The 22480-nt window shown below is 41.8% G+C and overlaps 1 protein-coding gene across 4 annotated transcripts in view; it reads right to left on the bottom strand.

Annotated features, from left to right (window-relative positions):
• Ncapd3 (non-SMC condensin II complex subunit D3) overlaps positions 1-22480 on the bottom strand; it is a 173818-nt gene that overhangs the window by 144266 nt on the left and 7072 nt on the right. For 2 of the 4 annotated variants that reach the window (XM_045145064.1, XM_045145065.1), the window contains exon 2: positions 12240-12327. The exons of the other annotated variants lie outside the window; for them this stretch is intronic. In XM_045145064.1, coding sequence (XP_045000999.1) covers positions 12240-12306 — 67 coding nt within the window. In that variant the 5' untranslated portion in view covers positions 12307-12327. The remainder of the gene's footprint in view (positions 1-12239; positions 12328-22480) is intronic. 4 annotated transcript variants of the gene reach the window in all.

Raw genomic sequence — 22480 nt, 5'->3', positions numbered from 1 at the left:
GTGAAAGGATTTTCCACTCACATCAGCCTCCTTGTAAAGTCAAGAAGCCTGAAGGAGAAGACAGCACAGACCAACTGAGCAGCTGCAGTACAACTCCAGGCACCCTGCAAAGTTTCCCATCCCCAACCATCAGGGCCCTGAACCTCCAGAGAACTCACTGACACCAGGCCACCTGGTACCTACAGGGATCAAGGTGGGCACTCAGCATTGGTGAGATTACATTTGAATGATATATTCCTGGTTGGCTTTACCATTCTCAAATAAGCTGTATTTTGGTGTTCATTAGTATTGTCTTTGATGTTCACTGATATTTAGGGTGTTTGCCTCTTTCTTCTGTTATTATAGGGGGCAGGTTCTGACTGGCCCCAAGCTGACTTGGAACCCATTTAACATCAGAAATCTCAGCCTCCTAATTGGTAGGATTAAGGGTGCAGGGCAAGACACAGCCTTAGGAATGTTGGCTTTATTAGATTACCTGTTTATTTTAATACTTGCCCTTGTAATAAAAACTCTGTGCTGGTTTTGATCGAACATGTATATTGCTTAGCTGAATTTTATAATTTGCTGGTAATTTGCTCCTCCCAGTATAATAGAAAATTTGAATAGCAGGCAAACTCAACACGTAGGGTAACTTCTGTTGTTTCTCTTGGAGTGTAACAGGTATACCTGGATGTTAAACACTTATACTGAAAATATAGGAGGTTGTATTTACAAGGGTAAGAACACCGCAGATAATTAGAAAACTCAAGCATGCAAAAATTTCTACAGTATAATAAAAGAAATAAAAAAATGAGACAATACAATCCCACCAAAAATTGTAAATCCATCAGAAATGACTTCCAGTAAGAATGTTTTAGATGAAATGCTTGACAAAGATTTCAAAAAGACTAATTACATCTATCTTCAAGGAAATTAATGAAGAAATCAAAGGAATCAAAGAAGAAAAACAGAGTCCTAAAGGAATCCCAGGGGAACACAGGAAACCAACTTAATGAAACCAGGAGGTCAATACAAGACATGACTAACGGAATAGAAATAATGAAAAATTACCTATCAGAAATACTAGAAATGGGATGGGTATGTTGGTGCATGCCTTTAATCCCAGCACTTGGGAGAGGCAGAGGTTGGAGGATTACCATGAGTTTGCGGCTACCCTGATAATAGATAGTAAATTGCAGGTCAACAGGGGCTAGAGTAAGACCCTACCTGGAAAAAAAAAAGAGAGAAAGAAAGACAGATGGTGGGAAATGAAAAACAGAATAAATCAAATAGAAAGCTGTAGAAAGTCTCATGAGTAGAATGGAACAAGGAGAGGACAGAATCTAAACTAGAAGACCAGGTGGCAGATTTAATATAGTCCAACATAGAAAAAGACAAGCTAATAGGAAGGTATGGATGTGAATTTCAAGACATTCAGGACACTATGAAGATATCAAACATAAGAATTCAGGCAGGTGCAATAGTGGCAGGTCTGTCATGGTGGAAACCAACTGCCCTCCAATTGGACTGGAGGCCCGCTCCATGGGGGAAAACATATCCTTGATACTGAAAACTTAAAACGGAGGTAGTCATGAGCACTAGGGGTGTAACATCTGCTGATGTCTGGAAAAATGTATATATTATGCTTATCAAACTGCCCAGTAAGCACTTCTCTTAATATTTATACCCTTATATTAACACTTTTATATTTTTTTATATTTTATATTTTATATTTTATAAAATTAAATAAAATATATAAAATATATTTATATATAAAGTATTTTATTTTTTTTATATTCTCACTTTGGGTAGAGAATCTTCTTTTTTCAGATGACTTTGGGTTGACTCAGAAGGCATCATAGTGCTGGAAAGAAGGGACTGGAGTACTGAGTAACACCTCAATCACACCTTGCAAGGCTCAGGGTCTAATGCAGAAGAGGTGGCAGAAAGAATGTAAGAATCAAAGGAAGGGTAGGACTCCTTACAATGTGCTCCCTCCAGACATAAAATGGCCTGGACATCCATGACCTCATAGTGCCTGACACTACCTACACAAGACCATCATAAGAGGAGGAAAAGATCATGACATCAAAAGTAAAAAAGAGACTTATTGAGATGGGGAGGGGGTATGATGTGAGAGTGGAGTTTCAAAGGGGTAAGTGGGGGGAGGGAGGGTATCACCATGGGGTATTTTTTATAATCATGGAAGTTGTTAATAAAAAAAATTTAAAAAAAAGAATTCAGGACACAATAGAAGGAGAAATATTTCACTCCAACGGCATAATAGGTATTTTCAACAAAATCACAGGTGAAAATTTTCCCCAAGTAGGGAAAGTTATGCCAATGCAAATAACGGAAGCCTATAGAAAATCAGGAAAGAATCTCTCACTGTCATATTATAATAAAACATACAAAGAAAATATACTGAAAGCAGTTAGAAAAATCAAGTCACATATAAAGGAAAGCCTATCAGGCTAACAGCAGATTACTCAACACAAAACATTAAAAGCCAGAGGGCTTGGGATGATGTATTCCAAGTTCTGCAAAGCCAAAGGACCCCGGTTCAATTCCCCAGGACACACATAAGCTAATGCACAAGGAGGCACATGCATCTGGAGTTCGTTTGCAGTAGGTGGAGGCCTTAGCGTGCCCATTCTCTCTCTCTCCCTCATAAATAAAACTTAAAATACTTAAAAAAATTGAAAATAATTCCAATGGCATTCTTCATGGAAATAGAAAAAACAATCCTAAAATTTATTTGGAAGCACAAAAAACATCAACTAAAGCCAGGCATGGTGGCGCACACCTTTAATCCCATCAATCTGGAGGCAGAGGTAGGAAGATCACTGTGAGTTCGAGGCCACCCTGAGACTACATAATTCCAGGTCAGCCTGGGCCAGAGTGAGACCCTACCTCGAAAAACAAAACAAAAAAAACACAACAAACAAACAAAAAACCCAAACTCGACTATCTAAAGCAATTCTGAGCAACAAAAATAAGGCTGGTCGTATCACCATACCTGATTTTAATCTATATTACAGAACCACAGTAACAAAAACAGCTTGGTACTGGCACATAAACAGACACCTAAATCAATGGAACAACAGAGGACGAAGATGTAAGTCTGGACCACTATAGCCACCTGATCGTTGACAAAAATACTCATTGCAGAAAAGACAGCCTCTTCAACAAATGGTGCTGGGAAAACTGGATATGTATTTGTAGATGGATGAAAATAGATCCTTATCTCTCTCCATGCCCAAGAATTATTCCAATTAGATCAAAGACGTTCATACCAGACATGAAACACTGAATATGCCAGAGGAAAAAGTACAGGAAACCCTTCAACATCATTGGCATAGGCAATGATTTTCTGGACATAACCCCAGTTGCTCAGAAAATAAAACCACTCTTCAACCGACAGGACCTCATGAAATTACAAAGCTTTTGTACAGCCATGGACACTGTGAATAGAGCAAAGAGGCAACCTACAGATGGCAGAAAATCTTTGCCATCCATACATCTGACAGAAGATTAATACCAAAAATACACAAAAAACTCAAAAACCCAAATAACAAGAAATCAAACAGCCCAATTAAAAAATGGACTATGCAACCAGAGTTCTCCAAAGAATACAGATAGCATATAAACATCTAAAAAACGAGAAATGCAAATTAAAACTACTTTGAGATTCCATCTCACTCCTGTCAGAATGGATACCATCAAGAAAACAAATGACCATAAATGGGTGAGGATGTGGTATACGTGGAACCCTTCTACACTGTTGGTAGGAATGTAATCTGGTACAGCCATTGTGGTAATCAGTGTGGAGGTTCCCGAGACAGCTAAAAATGGACTTACTGTGTGACCCAGCTACATCACTCCTAGGCATATATTCTAAGGACTTGTCTCACTACCTTAGAGATACTTGCTCAACAATGTTTGTGGCTGCTGTAGTCACAATAGCAAGCAAATGGAACCAGTCTAGATGTCCTTCAACTGGAAACAATGTCACAGCCAAAGGAAAGGGACAACTGCTTACAATGCAGTCTTCCAGATACAAAGTGGTCTTGATATTCATGACCTCACAGTATTTAACACTACTTACACAAGATGTACATAATGGGGGGGGAGGCGTGACATCAAAATAGAAAAGAGTTGCTGGGCATGGAGCACACCTTTAATTCCAGCACTTGGGAGACTAAAGTAGGAAAATCACTGTGAGTTCAAGGCCAGCCTGAGACTACAAAGTGAATTTCAGGTCAGCTTGGGCTACTCTACCTTAGAAAAAAAGTAGTAGTAGTCTCATTGGAAAGAAGAAGGGGTTCACTGAAAGGGATTTGGGAAGGGAAAGTGGGAGATGTGGAAGGGAACTGTAATTGGATATTGTCTATACTTATGGAAGTTTTCAATAAAATGTTTTTTTTTTTTTTTTAAGAGAAAGAGATTTAATGTGTGTGACAGGGCCTCAGCCACTGCAATCAAACTCCAGACACTTTCATCACCTAGTGGACATGTGTGACTTGTGCTTACCTCACCTTTGTGCATCTGGCTAACGTGGAATCTGGAGAGTAGAACATGAGTGCTTAAGCTATGTAGGCAGGCGCCTTGACTGCTACACTATCTCTCCATTCCAATAAAATGTTGTTGTTTTTTTTTTTAACCTGGTCAAAAGCCTATGGCTAGGGAGCTCATAGGGAGGGGAACCTACTACTGATGTTATGCTAAATGGAAAGGTTTACAAATTGCCTTCTACATGTTTATGTCTACTGGTTAATAATATTGCTCTCAGCCTGGATCAAGAAAATTTCTTTTTACACTAGGCATAGGCTGATACAGATGCACAGATTTATGTAAATGCTGAGATCAACTGACTAATGTATGCTCAAACTTAAGAAGGACATCTATTGCAATCCCTCAAGGCTCACAGAACATCACAGAGGAGGAGACAGGAAGTAGGTAAGAGCCAAGGATGGAATGAAGTGATGTGGAATGCTATCCTCTAGACACAACATGTCATTACACTCATGTACTCACAGTAGCTCCCAGAGGATCTTTACCAGTTAATGGTTGTTGAAGTAGAGGGAGTTATGTCCTTAAGTGGTATAGCCACTGGAAGGTTTCCCAATTCCAGTAAATAACCTCCACCCATATTCATGCAAATAACCCTAATTTAGCCCAGGGAGTCAACAAACAACAGCAGAAACCACCAACGACTGACAGACAGGAGTTAAGCAGTTAAAGGCACTTGCTTGCTTGCAAACACTGCAGGGACAGTTCAATTCCTAAACCACCCATGTAAGCCAGACAGGAAAATTGGCACAAGCACCTGGTGATTGTTCACAGTGGCAACAGATTCTGACATGCACACGCACACACACACACACACACACACACACACACACACACACGGGGGGGGAGTAGGAGGGGGACTAGCTAGGAGGGAGGGATTTAGTCAAAGAGGGTGAGAGGATAATGGGTCATAAATATGATCAATATGCATTACTATTCATTAAATGCATGTATGAAATTGTCAAAATAAAACAAAAATTAAAAAAATCACTTAATTCTTTACACAAACCAAATTCCTCAATATCTATTTTCTTAATTGTCAGCAGAAATAATTCCTGTTCTACCTACTACATTTAAGACTAAAAAGTGAAAAAAATACAATGTAGTCTTCAACAACAATTATTTCTGAGAAAATATGAGGCAGCCTCTATATGTGCTAGATATATATACAAAGATGAATGCTAGAGGTTCTTGGTCTCAACCTTCCACACAATATACAGTTAAAAAAAAAAGAGAGAAAAATTTATAACAGAAAAAAGATTACCAAGTATTGAGCCACATATGCTATCTTGAAAACATACAATTCATCTATTCACCATTGGAACTGCATGATTTTATGAGATAATGGTGCGTAAAAGATTAAAAACTATATTAGGCCCATAAAAGATAGACATTGAATAATAACTATTATGTTTATGATGGATAAATGTTAGCTGTGATAGGCACATAAGCTGCAAAATACTATAAAGTAAACAGAAAATGGTACTGTGAATGCAGGGACACAGATGTGAGTAGGATGACTTCTCAATTGGGACTCAAAGAAATATACTAAGAAGTGCAAGGACAGAAAGCTTAAGATAGGACTTGAAAAATGGCTCAGCAGTTAAGGTACTTGCCTGGAAAGCATTCCCCAGTACCCATGTTAATTTGTAGTGGCTTGTAGGCTCTGGTGTGCCCCTATCTATCTATCTATCTATCTATCTATCTATCTATCTATCTACCTACCTACCTACCTACCTATCTATCTATCTATCTATCTATCTATCTATCTATCTATCTATCTATCTATCTGTATAGCTCTCTGCCAGCAAATAGATGTTTTTTAAAAACAAAACTTAGGAGAACATAGTGCAAGGGGAAAGTACAAAGTGTTTAGAAACAAAATAGTCACAACATAAAGTTTGAGTTAGAATCATTTACTTACTGAGCAGTTACCAAATTCCAGGGTCACCCTTGGTGAGAAAGTATAACTTACATCTGACAGGAAAGAAAATTGAGGCTTTGTGTGATGATACAATGAATGATACCAAGTAGGACCTACAAGTACCTCTGACTCCAAAGATAAAGATTTCAGAAAAGCAGAAGGGAGAAATTGGGAAAAGTTTTGTCATGTGATGGTTCTTGGCTAAGCTTGGGCTAAGAGGACAAAGAGAACAGGATCCTCCTCTAAATTTCCATGCCAACTTTAGTCTGGTTTTTGGTCTGATATGTTGGGATAGCACCTCTTAATCAGCCATACCTGGCTGTTAAAAGACCCTAAAAGCCATTTCCACACCCTCCATCCTTATATGCTGGGGTAGGTAACTGCCCATCCTTAGGACAAGCTCCATCTTTTTCACCTGTACCACTGTCACTCATAACTTCAGTGAACTACTGCTCAAGTCTTACAAAGCTTACAAGCACTAAATTTGGCTTCCTGTCAGTTTTGCCCCTAGAAAACCTAGTTCAACACAAATGTTACCATGTTTGCTTTTGATTGATCTAGTCAGGCTCCATCATTTGCTTTCCTTCTTTTTTATACTCTCTGTAGCAGTTATCTCCTCATTGCTGGGGTGGGGAGGGGAAACACCCAACCAGAAGTAGCTTATGGAAGGAAAGGGTTTATTTATAGTTTCAGGGGGAAAATATCATGCAGGGAAGGCATGGCACCAGTATAAAGCTGATTAACACCATTACTTAGCAGCAGCAAGAGTGAGCTGACTAGCTAGTTATCACTGGCAAGTGGGTGGTACTATGAAATCCCAAGGCCCACACCAAGTGACACACCCCCTTCAGCAAAGCTCCACAGCTGGGATTAAGTATGAAGGAGACTTAATCACAAAAAATGTGACTATGTGGGACATCTGACATTCAAACTTCTACATCTTCCTGAGTTTTAACACTTTGTAAACCTGATGTGTATGCCAATTGGAATCATTCAGATCTCTGCCACAGCCCTGTTACTTCATGAAGATCATTCCCACTATAGGACTTAGAGCAAAGCCACTAAAACCCTAGGGTAACTGCTGAAATGTTGGGAGCTATGAACCAAACCTCAGCCATGTTGACAGAAACCGCCATATAGCAAGTTATAAGTTTCTATTTCCTCATCTAATGATCTATTACCAGAAATGAAGGAGCCATTACGCCTGGGTGACAGCTTCTCCTGGTGCTGCCGGTAGTTGATGAAGAAACAAAGAAATTACATTTAACCAGTAACCCTGTGATCTCTAGCCTGGTTGATTCCTTCCCCCTATAACCCTATAAAAACCTATGTGTAAAAATAAACTTCAAGACCTTGACAAATACCTAGCTTGGTCTCCTTCTTGTGTCTGTTTGCCTCCCCCATTCAGGTTGGCTTCTCCCCGAGTCCTTGTTCAACTCCCCGCTGGCCGGGACACTGAAATAACTTCTTTTGCTAATTTTTTTTTAAAGACATTTATTAACTTATTTATGAGACAGAGATGTGGATACAGAGAGAGAGAATGGGCACACCAGGGCTTCTAGCCACTGCAAATGAACATGAATGCTCAGACACATGTGCTACCATGTGCATCTGACTTACATGAGTTCTGGAAAGTTGAACCTGGGCCTTTAGGCTTCTCAGGTGAGCACCTTAATTGGTCAGCCATCTCTCCAGCTCTAACTTCTTTCATTACTCTACAGTAAATACAATCCTATCTGGTCTAATGATCTGGGCACCAAACTGCCTCTCTTGTTTCCAGTTCACTTAGCAATGACTGTACTTCCTCCTTGATATTCATGGAGACTTCAGCCAGTGAAAACTAAATGTCTGCAGTGGCTTGTATGATGCAGTCAATCAAAAACTGGTTTTTCCCATACTACCTCAGATAATGTGGCCTCTGTCTCAAGAAGAGATGAGTAGTTGTATTAGTTGTTCTGCTTTTACAGCACTCAGGACTGATCCCATGTGTACCTATCACAGCTTCAAAAGCCAGGCTGTGAGGGGCTCTTTCATTTTTTGCTTAAAGAGTTTTTCCTAAGTAAAGCACTTCAGAGACAGAGTAGTCCTTGATCATCATAGTTCCTATAATAAGCCATTATTAGAGTTGCCATCTGTTCACTGAATCACAGATTTTCCCCTTCTGTATTAAAAGGTTATACCTCAGAGGTATCTTCCATCACTCTTCTATTCACTCCCTCCTCACTGATTATTCCCATAGGTTCCAAGTTTTTGGAACTCAGGAAAGGCTCTTTAGCATAGATTTGATTTGTAAGCAAGAGCCTTCAACAACTGTGCCTTCTCTCCAGCCAGCAGATTAAATTTGTATATTATCCATTGCCCCATCTGACATAAGAAATAGCAAGCCAACCCCATCTCCCCTTCCCCCTTTGAAAAAAATTATATATTTTCAAGCAGAGAGAGACAGAAATTAGGGGTGCCAGGGCCTCTCGCCACTGCAAGCAAGTTCCAGTTACAAGCACCACTTTGTGAATCTAGCTTTACATGGGTACTGGGGAAATGAACCTGGGTCATTTGGCTTTGAAGGCACGTGCCTTAACCATTGAGCCACCTCTCCACCTTCCTTTCTCCTTTTTCCCCAAATTTCTTGCCAAATCACAGCATAACCTGAAAGGTTTCATGTGTCTTTTTCCCAATGTAATTCCTTCCTTATGCAGATTTCTTTCTGTGCAGCAGACAACTTTACCTCTGTTGAATGTCTTAGCCCCACAGCAAGGCCCACACAACTCTAGCCTGCTGACAATCCAGTATCATACGTGCTACTTTTAGGGGCCACAATCTATTTATTAGTCCTTCAGTCATTTTCAGAGCAACCTGTACTTGCATGGTGGAGCCCATTCATCGAGGAGGCAAGCCATCTCCTACTACATAGAGGAAGACAAATACCCTAGCAATCTCTCCAAAAACAATTCATCTCAAATAAGTATCACAAAAATAGTGGCTCTGTAACAAAAATAAGGCTGGTGGTATCACCATATCCAATTTTAAGCTATATTACAAAGCCATAGCAACAAAAATTACATGGTACTGGCACAAAGACAGACACCTAGATCAGCTGGAATGGAACACAGGACCCAGATGTTAATCCAGGCAATTATAGACATCTGATTTTTGACAAAAAAAAAAAAAATCCAATAATATTCATTGGAGAAAAGACAGCGTTTTCAACAAGTGGTGCTGGGAAAACTGATTATCTATATGTAGATGGATGAAAATCTATCCTTCTCTGTGATAGTTTGAATAGATGACTCCCAATATAGTCACTCTTTTATTAGTTTGTAGTTTACATCTGCAGCCACCTGGCCGGAGGCAGTGTTACTGGTCAGATCTTAAGGTGTGGTGGTGGGTTACAGATTTCAATATAAAGATATGCAAAGTGTGCCTAGCTGGAGTTCCTGATGTGTGCTCTACTGTGCTGTGTGGCTTCTGACTTAAGCTTGTGCTTCTCTCTGTGTGTTTGGTCCTGTGAAAGCAGACCAGCTTCTTTTGCCATTATGGAATTTCCCCTGAATCTGGATATCCCCTGGATAAATCCCTTCCCCTATAACTGCCTGGTATGGAAGTTCATCGCAGCGGACCTGAAGCTGTGTGCTATATTGCCTTTCTCCATATACAAGAATCAAGTCCAGCCTGGAGAGATGGCTTAGTGGTTAAGGCATATGTCTGAGAAGCCAAAGGACCCAGGTTCAATTCTCTAGGACCCACATAAGTCAGATGCACAAGGGGTACACGCATCTGGAGTTCGTTCGCAGTGGTTAGAGGCCCTGGAGTGTCCATTCTCTTTCTTTCTGTCTCTCTTCTATCTCTCTGCTTGGAAATAAATTAAAAAAAAAAAAAAAGAATCAAGTCCATGTGGATCAGGGACCTTAATATCACACCTAAAACTCTGAAATTGCTGGAGGAAAAGGCAGGGAAAACCCTTCAACATATTGGCATAGGAAGTGATTTTCTGAATATAACCCAATTGCTCAGGAAATAAAACCACTAATCAAACACTGGGATCTCATGAAATCACAAAGCTTTTGTATAGCAAAGGACACTGAACAGAGCAAAGAGACAAGCTACTGTTACGCAGGACCGTGCTTAGAACAAAGGACCAAACATGATGGCCATGCCCTCCAATAACCCTATCACCCACACTCCTGAGCATGATCAGAACCAGCAGTTTCAAGATTCCCCTGCCAGCCAATGGCTCGGGCCCCTCTCTAGTTGGAACCTTATAAGCAGACCTCTGATTTCCCCATCCTTGAAATAGTTACTTTCCTCAGCCTGCCCCTGGTTTGTAGCTAACATGTCATCTCTCCCTGCCCTCCACTTTAAAAGATCTCCACCTTAGATTCCTGATGCAACTTCTCTGGCCTCACATCTTGGGACCAGTGAACCTCACCCAAGGGCTGTGCCAATAAACCTGAACGAACTTTACTGATCTGGTTCCTCAGGTCAGTCAGGTCAAGCCTTTCACCTGGTGCTGAAAGCCTAAATGGCACTGAACCCCCAGTCTTAGGGGCCAGGCCTTTGGTTGACTGTTAGTGGCCGATTCTCATCTGGTTGTGGACCTGATGGTATCGGTCTCTGATTCACGGTAAGTTGCCTGCTTTTTAGCCTCCACCTCCCAGGGACCCTGTCCAAAGTCGCCCTTCCATTTTTCCTCCACTGCCAGGCAACTGGGTACCCTAAGGCCCTGAGAGGTGTCTCCCCTTAGACCTACCCACTCTCTCACTTTTGAGCCCAGGCCATAGAGAGGGACGCCTCACTCTGGTCTCTAACCCCAGCTTAAAGTCTTTGGCTTCAAATTTAAAATGGGCAACACCGAATCCAACTCAACCCCCAGTCGTCTCTGAGCTGTCTGTTATAAAACATATCCAAATTGGAGCTCTGACAAACTGTTAAACCTAAACACCTATTTTTTTACTCTCAGAAAAACTGGCCTTTTTATGAACTCAACAACCACTCACACTGGCCTCCAGAGGGCACTCTAGATTTCAATGCCCTCCAAGATTTGGAAAACTTCTGTCACCACACAGGCAAATGGTCTGAGCTCCCTTATGTTCAGGCTTTCTGGGAACTGCGCTCTCATCCTCCCCTCTGCAGCCAATGTCCCATGTCTCAGGTTCTCCTAGCCGCAATAAACAAGCCTATAAATCAATCAGAACCACTAGACTCAAATCCCCAACCCAAGTCCTCAGCACTAACTGAACTCCCAGAACACCTGGCCCCCCACCATGTGGCCCTCCCAATAGTTCCCAGCCTTCTCCTTGTTCTTCCTCTCCTGCCACCACCCCACCCCTCCTTCCTTCTCTACCTCTTCTTCTCATCCTCCTGCTTCAATCCCCCTATTTCTCCCTCAGTCACAGTCTCCCAAGCCCTCAAAGCCTTTACCCTTCCTTCCCCTTCCCCCTATCCCTTCCCCTCCCACCCTCTTATGGCCCTCAGTCCCTCCTCCACCCTATCCATCATGCTCCACCTCCTCTTCCACTCCCTCCCCTCACCCCATGGCTCTCTCCCCTCCTCCCTCCACTCTTCAGGTTCCATCCTTTCCCCCAAAGCCTCAGCCAACTCACCAGGCCTCCTCCTCTGCACCCCTTCCCCCAATGTCATCTTCCTTTACACAAACCCACCCACCACATCCACTCCTCTAACCCATGCTCCCCAACCCCCACCCACTCCCTTAGTCTGCTCCTGAAACTCCTAACCCTTCTGACCCCTCTCCTATTGCCTCCCATACCTGGTCTGCTGCCAGCATCTTTCCCCTCCAGGAGGTGGCAGGGACAGAAGATGTTGCCAGGGTTCATGTCCCATTTTCTCTCCAGGACCTGTCCCAAATTGAGAAACACCTTAACTCTTTCCAATCCAAACTCCTATATTAAAGAATTCCGCTATCTCATTCAGGCCTATAGTCTAACCTGGCATGACTTTACATGCTATTCTTGTTTCCACCTTCATCCCAGAAGTAGGAGAATGGATACAGATGGCAGCTAAACAAAACGCTGACCAGACGCACTTAACTCACCAAACTTTTCCTTCTGGGGCACAGGCGGTTCCTGACACAGACAACGGATGGAATTATCAAGAGGAATGAGGTGAAGGACAAAGAGGCATAATGGTTACTTGTCTTGTTAGGGGTATGGAAACAGTATCTAACAAGGTGGTTAATTTTGATAAACTTAGGGAAATCACTCAAGGCTCAGAAGAAAACCCAGCTATTTTTCTAAATAGGTTACAAGAGGCTTTGATCCAATATACCCATATAGATCCGGCTTCAGAGGCAGGGGCCACAGTACTGACTACCCATTTTATTTCCCAGTCCTTCCCTGATATTAGAAAAAAATTAAAGAGGGCAGAATAAGGGCCTCAAACTCCCATTCAGGATTTGATGAGGATGGCTTTTAAGCTCTTAATGCCAGAAACGAGGAAGACAAGTCCTCCTGATAGGCTCAGATGCAACAGAAAGCAGCCCTACAAACCTGAGCCTTGATAGCTAACCTGAGGCCACCAGTTGGTCTTCCCACAGCAGGGATGAAGGAGTTCTCCTAAGCCCCATACCACTGGGGCACATTCACAGTCCCGGTCCACCCCACCAGGGGCATGCTTCAAATGTGGTCAGGAAGGCCATTGTGCCCATAAGTGCCCTAATCTACTGCCACCACCAAGCCATGCCCTACATGTCGACAATCAAGTCACTGGAAGTCAGACTGCCCACATGTGGGCTCATCCTCCATTCCAGGCCTTGGAGATACAGCCCCACAAAATGAGGCTCTTCAGAACTCTCCTAGCATTAGAGCTTCTTGGGCTGGCAGAGGACTGATGATGCCCTGATTCAGAGACTCCCATTACCCTCGCTGAGCCCAAGGTAAAGCTTCAGGTAGCAGGTAAGTCCAGCACCTTCCTGGTGGACACTATTTTGCCTGCCCATTAAGTGCCCCACTATCCCCTCATCCATTTTTGTTGCAAGAGTTAAGATTCCCTCTTTCCAACCAAGAACCCTACCTTCTCCCCTGCTCATTGGCTGGATGCTTTTTCTCACATTCATTTTCAGTCATGCCTCCCTGTCCAATTCCCATATTGGGCCAAGACATTCTTAGCCACTTCAGGGCCACACTCTCAACAGCCCCCTCTGTCTCCCCAGAAACACATCTCCTCCTTCCTTTAATAGCTTCTGAAACCTCTACCCCTTACTGCCCTATTCCTTTCTTCCCACACCCAGTTAACCCCCAAGTATGGGACATTTCTACTGCCATAATGGCCACACATCATCAGCCTGTCTTTATCTGTCTCAAAGACCCTTCGTCTTTCCCTTCAGGACCCCAGTTTCCCATTTCCAAAACACACAGCCAGGGCCTCAAACCTATCATCACCCATCTCATGTCACAAGGCCTCCTCATACCTACTGACTCACCCTATAACACTCTCATCTTCCCAGTACACAAACCCTCTGGCGTTTATCACTTGGTGAAAGACCTCCAACTCATCAACGAGGCAGTTGACCCAGTTCACCCAGTAGTAACTAAAGCCTTGTACCCTCCTGTCTCATATCCCACCAAACACCACCTACTGTACTTACAGTCTTAGACCTCAAAGATGCATTCTTTACAGTTCCCCTCCACCCTGACTCATACTTCCTTTTCACTTTCACTTGGGAAATCTTGACACCTGCTCATCTAGGCAGCTTACCTGGACAGTCCTCCCCCAGGGCTTCAAAGACAGTCCCCACTTTTTGGCCAAGCCTTAGCCAGAGACCTCTCGACATGCAGTCTAGAACCCAACACTGTTTTACAGTATGTATATATGACCTTCTACTCTACAGCCCATCCCCCTCTGTCTCAACAAGCCTCGGCTTCCCTCTTAAAATTTCTCAGCAATAAGGGCTATAGGGTGTCTCTCTCCAAAGCCCAGATACTTCTAGAACACATCATACCATGATTTGGGGTCCCACTGACCATCAGACAATGGCCAAGCCTTCATTTCTAAGACTGTCTCACAAGTATTAGAGGCACTCAACATATCCTGGAAACTACACATTCTTTATTGTCCTCAGTCATTGGGTAAAGTGGGCCAACAGTCTTATTAAACAGCAGCTCACCAAACTCTTCTGAACTTAAGCTGTCCTGGCCCTCCCTTCTTCCTGTTGCTCTTACCTGCTTATGACCTGCCCCTCATTCCCCCAACTGGGCTTTAGAGTTAATATACAGGAGACCATTTCTGCTCTCTAGCCATTTTCCTATCCACCCCCCCCTCCCAAACTGCTACCTCTCCTACCTTTCCCTTCTGTGCTCCCTTCTCCATTCACATGCAGATAGCTCCCACCCCCTGGGCTACTACATCACCTCCTTGTGAGTTCCAATTTCAGGTCTGGTCCTTAGACAACAAAGGATGACAGAACACCCTACTCAACTACACTTCATGCCCTTTTTGGTTCCTGCAATACAGTCCACTTAACTTTTAATGCTGTTTCTATATGCCGTCACCAGTGTTCCAATCCTGAGCGAATGGCAGAGCTGCACAGCAGCAGTCAGATTCTATTACTTTCTGGGATCACATGGGAGGGCATCAGGCCTGGTGGGAGGAGGTCTAAGGCACAGCCTGATGACAACTCAACACTCTTCCCAAGTGACCTAACCAAAAGGCTCACAGAAGCCATGGAAACAGTTCTAGCTGTCATCGCTGGCACAGGTAACTCTACAAAACAGGAGGACTCTAGACCTACTAACCATAGAAAAGAGGGGAAACATGCCTCTTTCTCAGGAAAGAATGCTGCTACTATATAAATGAATTGGGCCTGATGGAGACCCAAATAAAAACATTCCAGACAGTGGGTGAAGACCCCAAATGCCACTTCACTAACCAGGCATCTTCCCCAAGATGTTGGAAATCCATGCCTCTACCCTGGCTTGCCCCAATTATGAGTCCATTAATAATGATTTTTTTTCTTTTAATAGCCCTTTACCTGCTCTGCTTCCTTTTATACTCATATGCTCCCTTGAACATGGACTTGCCAATTTCTGACTCTTCCAAACCCCCCACCCATGTCATCCCCAGCCAGCTTGAAGTAGTTAGGGCTTGAGTTGGCATCCATATACACAAAAAGGTTGGAATGTTAGGCAGCACCGTGCTCAGAACCAAAGGACCGAACATGATTGGCCATGCCCTCCAATAACCCCATCACCTACATTCCTGAGCATGATCGGAATCAGCAGTTTCAAGACTCCCCTGCTGACCAATGACTGCCCCCCCTCCCTAGTTTGAACCTTATATGCAGGTTTCCCCTCTTTCCCTCTGCTTTCCCCCATCCTTGAAATAGTGACTTTCCCCAGCCTGCCCTTGGTTTGTAGTTAACATGTCTCCCCCAACCCCGCCCTCCCCTTTAAAAGACCTGCACCTTAGGTCCCAGATGCGACTCCTCTGGCCTCACATCTTGGGACCAGTAAACCTCACCTGAGAGCTGTACCAATAAACCTGAACTAGCTTTACTGATCTGATTCCTCACGTCGGTCAAGCCTTTCACCTACAGAATGGGAGAAAATCTTTGTCAGCTATACATCTGACGGGGGATTGATATACAGAATATACAATGAACTCAAAAAAGAAAACAATAAGAAATCAAACAACCCAATTAAAAAATGGGCTGTGGAATTAAAGAGTTCTCAAAGGAAGAAAGTCAGATGGCATATAAACATCTTAAAAAGTGCTCTACATCATTAGCCACCAGGGAATGCAAATTTGATATTTTGATATCCACTTTGATATTCCATTTCAATTCTGTCAGAATGGCTACCATCATGAAAACAAATGACAATAAATGTTGGCAAGTATTTGGAAAAAGGGGAACACTTCTACATTGTTGGTGGAATGTAATCTGGTACAGCCATTGTGAAAAATCAGTGTGGAGGTTCTTGAGACAAATAGATTTACCATATAATCCAAGTATAGCATCTTAGGCATATACCCTAGTGACTCTTCTCACTACCTTAGAGAAGCTTGCACAACTATGTTTATTGCTGCTCTATTCACAATACCTAGGAAATGGAACCTGCCTAGATGTCCCTCAACAGGTGAATGGATAATAATGATATAGTACATTTACACAATGGAGCTCTATCCAGCAGTAAAACAAAACAAAACAAAACAAAAAAAAAGGAAATTATGAAATTTGGAGGGCAATGGATGGATCTGGAAAGGATTATACTAAGTGAAGTAACCCAGGCCCAGAAAGCTGAATAAAGCATGTTCTCTCTCATATGTGGATCCTAGCTACAAATTCAAGATATTCTGAATAAAACATATGAAAGCCTACTTTTTTGGATAATGGCACATCTAGAAGCTATTGCTACTAGAAAATTTTCAGTGCCAGGGATGGGATACCTTCCAGTGATTTGTTGGCTAAGGAGGCCCCTGTTGCCTCCAAAACATTACAGGCTATTGCCAAGGTCCTTGGTTCCCCACGAGTAACACATGGTAAGACCCTTTTGCTGAAGACTTTACATGTGTGGGCAGCAAGGTCACTGAAAAACAAGCTTGTGCTGAGCTGAAAACCTTCTCCCTATAGACCAGCCAACTGAAAGCTGGAAAAAGCTGCACTGCAATGCTGCCCTATGGGAGACAGAAGTCATCAGTGCTGAAAACCATTGACAATGAAAGCCTCAAGTTCAGCCAGACAAGCCAAATGACAAACGGGTGCAATACTGGCATGTCTGCTCTGGGGAAAACCAAATGCTCTCTAAGTGGACTGGAGGCCCACTCTATTGTGTGTGTGGGGGTGTTATATGCCTGGTACTGAAAACCTAATCAAAAGCCTATGGCAGGGGAGGTCATGAGCCTTAGGAGTATAAAGCCTGCTCTTATCTGACTAAGTGCATAAATTATTCTCACCAAACTGCCCTGTAAGCACTACATTTAATGTTCATATTCACATATTAATACTACTCTCACTTTTGGTTAGAGAAGCTTCTCTTTTCAGATGGCAGTGATCACTGAGATGACCCAAAAGGCAATATAGTGCTGAGAAGAAGGGACGCAGGAGTGTCCAGCAATGAAACATCTCACACCCTCCCAGGCTCAGGATCCACTGCGGAAGAGGTGGCAGAAAGAATGTAAGAGCTAGAGGAAGGGTTCCACTCCTTACAATGAAACTGTCTAGAAAGAAATTGGCCTCTATTCCATGACCTCGCAGTGCCTAGCAATACCTTTACAAGACCCTCATAATAGGAGAAAAAGATGATGACATCAAAATATGATGGAGATTGGAGTTGTGAAGGGAAAAATGGGGGAGGAGAGGGAAATATGGTTTACTGTCTTTAAGTATAGAAGTTGTCAATAAAAAATTAAAAAACCAAAGAATAGTGGCTCTGTTGAGTGGAGCTGCTGATAGGTGGAAAGGGTTTTTCTTTGGCTTAAGGTCATGAAGGGATCTCCATGATGATAACATAATTCTGCCAAGGGGGAGCTGGGTATAACACCTCTAAGGCCACCCCTAACAATGCACCTCCTCCAGCAAGGCTCTAACTCCAAAACTGCCATCATCTGGGAACCAAGCATTCAAAACACATGAGTTGCTGGGCATGGCGGCACACACCTTTAATCCCAGCACTCTGGGAGGCAGAGGTAGGAGGATCACCATGATTTCAAGGCCACCCTGAATACTCTGGTTTCTCTAAGATCGCATAAATCTTTCGCCTTTTCAAGGCCACCCTGAGACTACATAGTGAATTCCAACCTACCTGTGTGACCCTACCTCAAAAAACCAAATAAAAGGAAAAACAACACATGAGTTTATGGGTACACTTATTCAAACCAACACAGGCTCTTTTATTTTGAACATTTTATCACCCATAATAACTGCCACTACAACAAAGGAGACACCATACCAAGTCACATCTTGTGAGAAAAGACAGACATTGTATCAACAAAAGACTCAGCTTCAGTTGTATGTCTCATCACTCATATGATAGGCAATGCAACTGCTCCTCCCAGAATCATCAGTGGTTTTCCCAGCCCCTATACAGGTACCATGTTTATTAGTTCTTTTCCTGGGTGGTTGACAGAGGAACTAATAGACCAAAGAAAGGATTCCATAGGGGCTTGCCCACAATATGGAGGGTTGGAAGCCTCACCAATTAATCCCAGTGTAAGAAACCAGATAATGGCCTGCACAGTACCTTTTTTTTTCTTCAAGACATAAGATCTGTAAATGAACTTATTAAATTAAGCCAAGTGAGATCTCTGCAGGGAAGCAAGTTGTAGCTACTGCAAATTGGTACAGTTCTTTATGCCCCACCAAACCAATGAGAAAAATTGAGTAAGAAACAAAAACCGGAAAGACTGACCATGCTTGTGGATTGAAAAAGTCAATTTAGTAAAAATCGCTGCTAACCAAAAGCAATTTACAGATTCAATGCATTGCCCATCAAAATTCCTGCAGCATTCTTCACAGAAATAGAAAAAAAAATCTTAAAATTCATAACAAAGCACAAAAGACCTTGTATAACCAAAGAATTCCCAAGCAAAATTGAAAAAAAAAATGCTAGAGATATTATCATACCTGGTTTCAAGGTATATTATCGAGCCATAGTAACAAATCAGCATGATACTGGTACAAAAGAAGACATGACGATCAATGGAACATAAGATCCAGGTATAAACCCACAGATATACAGCTACCTAATTTTGACAGTGCTGTCAAAAATACTCAGTGGTGGGCTGAGGAGATGGCTTAGTGGTAAGGTGTTTGCCTGCAAAACCAAAGGACCTAGGTTTGATTCCCCAGGACCCATGTAAGCCAGATGCATAAGGTGGCGCATACATCTGGAGTTCATTTGCAGTGGCTGGAGGCCTGGTACACTAATTCATCCCCCCCGCCCAGAGATAAATAAAAATAAAAAATATTTTTTAAAAACTTGGTGGTGAAAAGACAGACTCCTTAACAAATGGTGCTGGGAAAATTGTACACCTATATATAGAAGAATAAAAAGACATCCTTATCTTTCATCCTCTACAAAAATCAACAGCAAATGCATCAAAAACCTTGAACTCTAAAATGCTAGAAAAAAACATTTCTAGATATACATATGGGCTACTTTGTAAGCTCATATAAAATATAATTTACAAAAGAAAGGACACTCAAGTCCAATTTGGTCAGCCAAATTCACTGTTCATTGGGGTTACTTAGGAAACATGGTAAGGGGTCACGTGACCCTAAGGCAAGTTACTAACTAAAAAACCCATTCCAGCATCAGTAACAACAAACCAAAGCTCTGCCACTGTAGCCTGCACCCTACCTTCTGTATACTAAGCATCCCCCATAAAGACTACATGCATCTAGGGGACAAAAGGAGTGGCTAGAATGTCTAGTGAAATATAACGACCCTCACCCTCTTTCTATAAGGGAATATTATTAGGCTGGGTCTTATGATGGTGTATGCATAATCACTGCTGATTTGATTTCAGATGTCATAGGCTATTTCATGCCATGAGGATTGAATTCCACAACTCTTACATGGTAAGCCAATGCTCTATCTGGAAAAGATTTGAAAACGATAGACTCAAAGTTGTACCATCAAAAGTAGCACTATGGAGTGTAGAGGCATAGTTAGCATCAAAATACAGCCTCAAAAAAAAAAAAAAAGAGAAAAAAAACCTTGGCATAAACTTAACTAAGGAAGTGACTGACTCCTCAAACAAGGACCCGAGGGGAAATTAACCTGGATGACAGACAAAAGACACAAAGGAGACTAAGTCTATATTCTGATCAAGGTCTTCAGATTTTTATATTTTACACAATAGTTATATAGGGGAAGAAAGTGGGAAGTTAATCTGGCTGAAGTGATTTAGGGCCGAGGGATTGTTAGGGAACCTAGAGATGTAACCGAGTGTTTATCTAATCTTAGGGAGCCTAGAGGAGATGTAACCAGGTGTGTGTCTAACTTTTCCTTAATGGCTTCACAGCCTGACCGTAAACTGGCCTTTTGCAAAAGATAAGATTCTGCAAACAGTCTGCAGACCTACATTCCTAATTGCAAGCTGGATGGACCAGTTTTCTAATAAATGAGTCAACTTTAGAAAAGGCCCTGGCAAAATGGAGAGGCTTTTGCTCTATGGCTCCCGACAACAGATCTCTACTATGAGAACTTTAAATAATTTAAGCGAGAAACTGCAGAAGACAGAAGGAAATGGAAAGACATCCCATGTTCTTGGATTGGAAGAATCAATGTTGTGAAAATATCAATCTTACCAAAAGCAATCTACACAATTAATGCAATCCTCATTAAAATTCCAATGGCATTCTTGACAGGAATAGAAAAAACAATCCTAAAACTCATTTGAAAGCACAAAAAAACCTTGAATAGCCAAAACAAAACAAAACAAAACAAAAAAAGAGCAATAAAACTAAGGCTGGTGGTATCACCATACCCGATTTTAAGCTATATTACAAAGCCATAGTAATAAAAACAGAATAGTACTGGCACAAAGACAGACTTGCAGATCAATGGAATAGAATAGAAGACCTGATTTTAGACAAAATTGCCAAAAATATTCATTGTAGAAAAGACAGCCTCCTCAACAAGTGGTGCTGGGAAAACTGGATATCTATATGTAGAAAGATGAAAATCCTTGTCTTGCTCCATGCACAAGAATCAAATCCAAGTGGATCAGGGACCTTAATATCAGACCTGAAACTTTGAAATTTCTACAGGAAAAGGTAGGGGAAACCCTTCAACATACTGGTAATGACTTTCTGAATATAACTCCAATTGCTCAGAAACTAAAACCACTAATCAACTACTGGGATCTCATGAAATTACAAAGCTTTTTTACAGCAAAGGACACTGTGAATAGAGCAAAGAGACAACCTACAGAATGGGAGAAAATCTTTGCCAGCTACACATCTGACCGAGGATTAATATCCAGAATATACAAAGAACTCAAAAAATAGAACAATAAGAAATCAAACAACCCAATCAGAAAATGGGCTATGGCATAGCAATAAGGCAAGAGACACACATAAAAGGGATACAAATTGGAAAGGAAGAGATCAAGTTATCATTATTTGCAGATGACATGATTCTATACATAAAGGACCCTAAAAACTCTACTAGCAAACTGTTAGAGCTGATCAAAACCTACAGCCATGTAGCAGGAGACAAAATAAATACACAGAAATCAGTAGTCTTCATATATGCTAACAACAAACACACAGAGGATGAAATCAGAGAATCACTCCCATTCACAATTGCATCAAAAAAAAAAATAAATAAACTACCTTGGAATAAACCTAACCAAGGAAGTAAAGAATCTCTACAATGAGAACTTTAAAACACTCAAGTGAGAAATTGCAGAAGACACTAGAAAGGGGAGAAACATCCCCTGTTCCTGGATTGGAAGAGTCAATATTGTGAAAATGGCAATCTTACCAAAAGCAATCTACACATTTAATGCAATCCCTATCAAAATTCCAAAAGCATTCTTCATGGAAATAGAAAAAACAATCCAAAAATTCATTTGGAATCACAAAAAACCTCGAATATCTAAAATAATACTGAGCAACAAAAAAGAGGCTGGTGGTATCACCATACCTGATTTTAACCTATACTACAGAGCCATAGTAACAAAAACAGCATGGTACTGGCACAAAAACAGACATGTAGATCAGTGGAACAGAATAGAGGACCCAGATGTAAGCCCAAGTAGCTATAGCCACCTGACATTTGATAAAAATGCCCAAAATACTCATTGGAGAAAAGACAGCCTCTTCAGGAAATGGTGTTGGGAAAAATGGATATATATCTGCAGAAGGATGAAAATAGATTCTTCTCTCTCACCATGCACAAGAATTAAGTCCAAATCGATTAAAGACCTTAACATCAGACCTGAAACTCTGAAACTGCTAGAGGAAAAAGTACGGGAAACCCTCCAACATATTGGTCTTGGCAAAGACTTTCTGAATACAACCCCAATTGCTCAGGCAATAAAACC

The sequence above is a fragment of the Jaculus jaculus genome, chromosome 3, assembly GCF_020740685.1.
Source record: "Jaculus jaculus isolate mJacJac1 chromosome 3, mJacJac1.mat.Y.cur, whole genome shotgun sequence".
In the NCBI taxonomy this organism is placed as follows: Eukaryota; Metazoa; Chordata; class Mammalia; order Rodentia; family Dipodidae; genus Jaculus; species Jaculus jaculus.
This window is presented reverse-complemented; position numbering and strand designations above follow the sequence as displayed.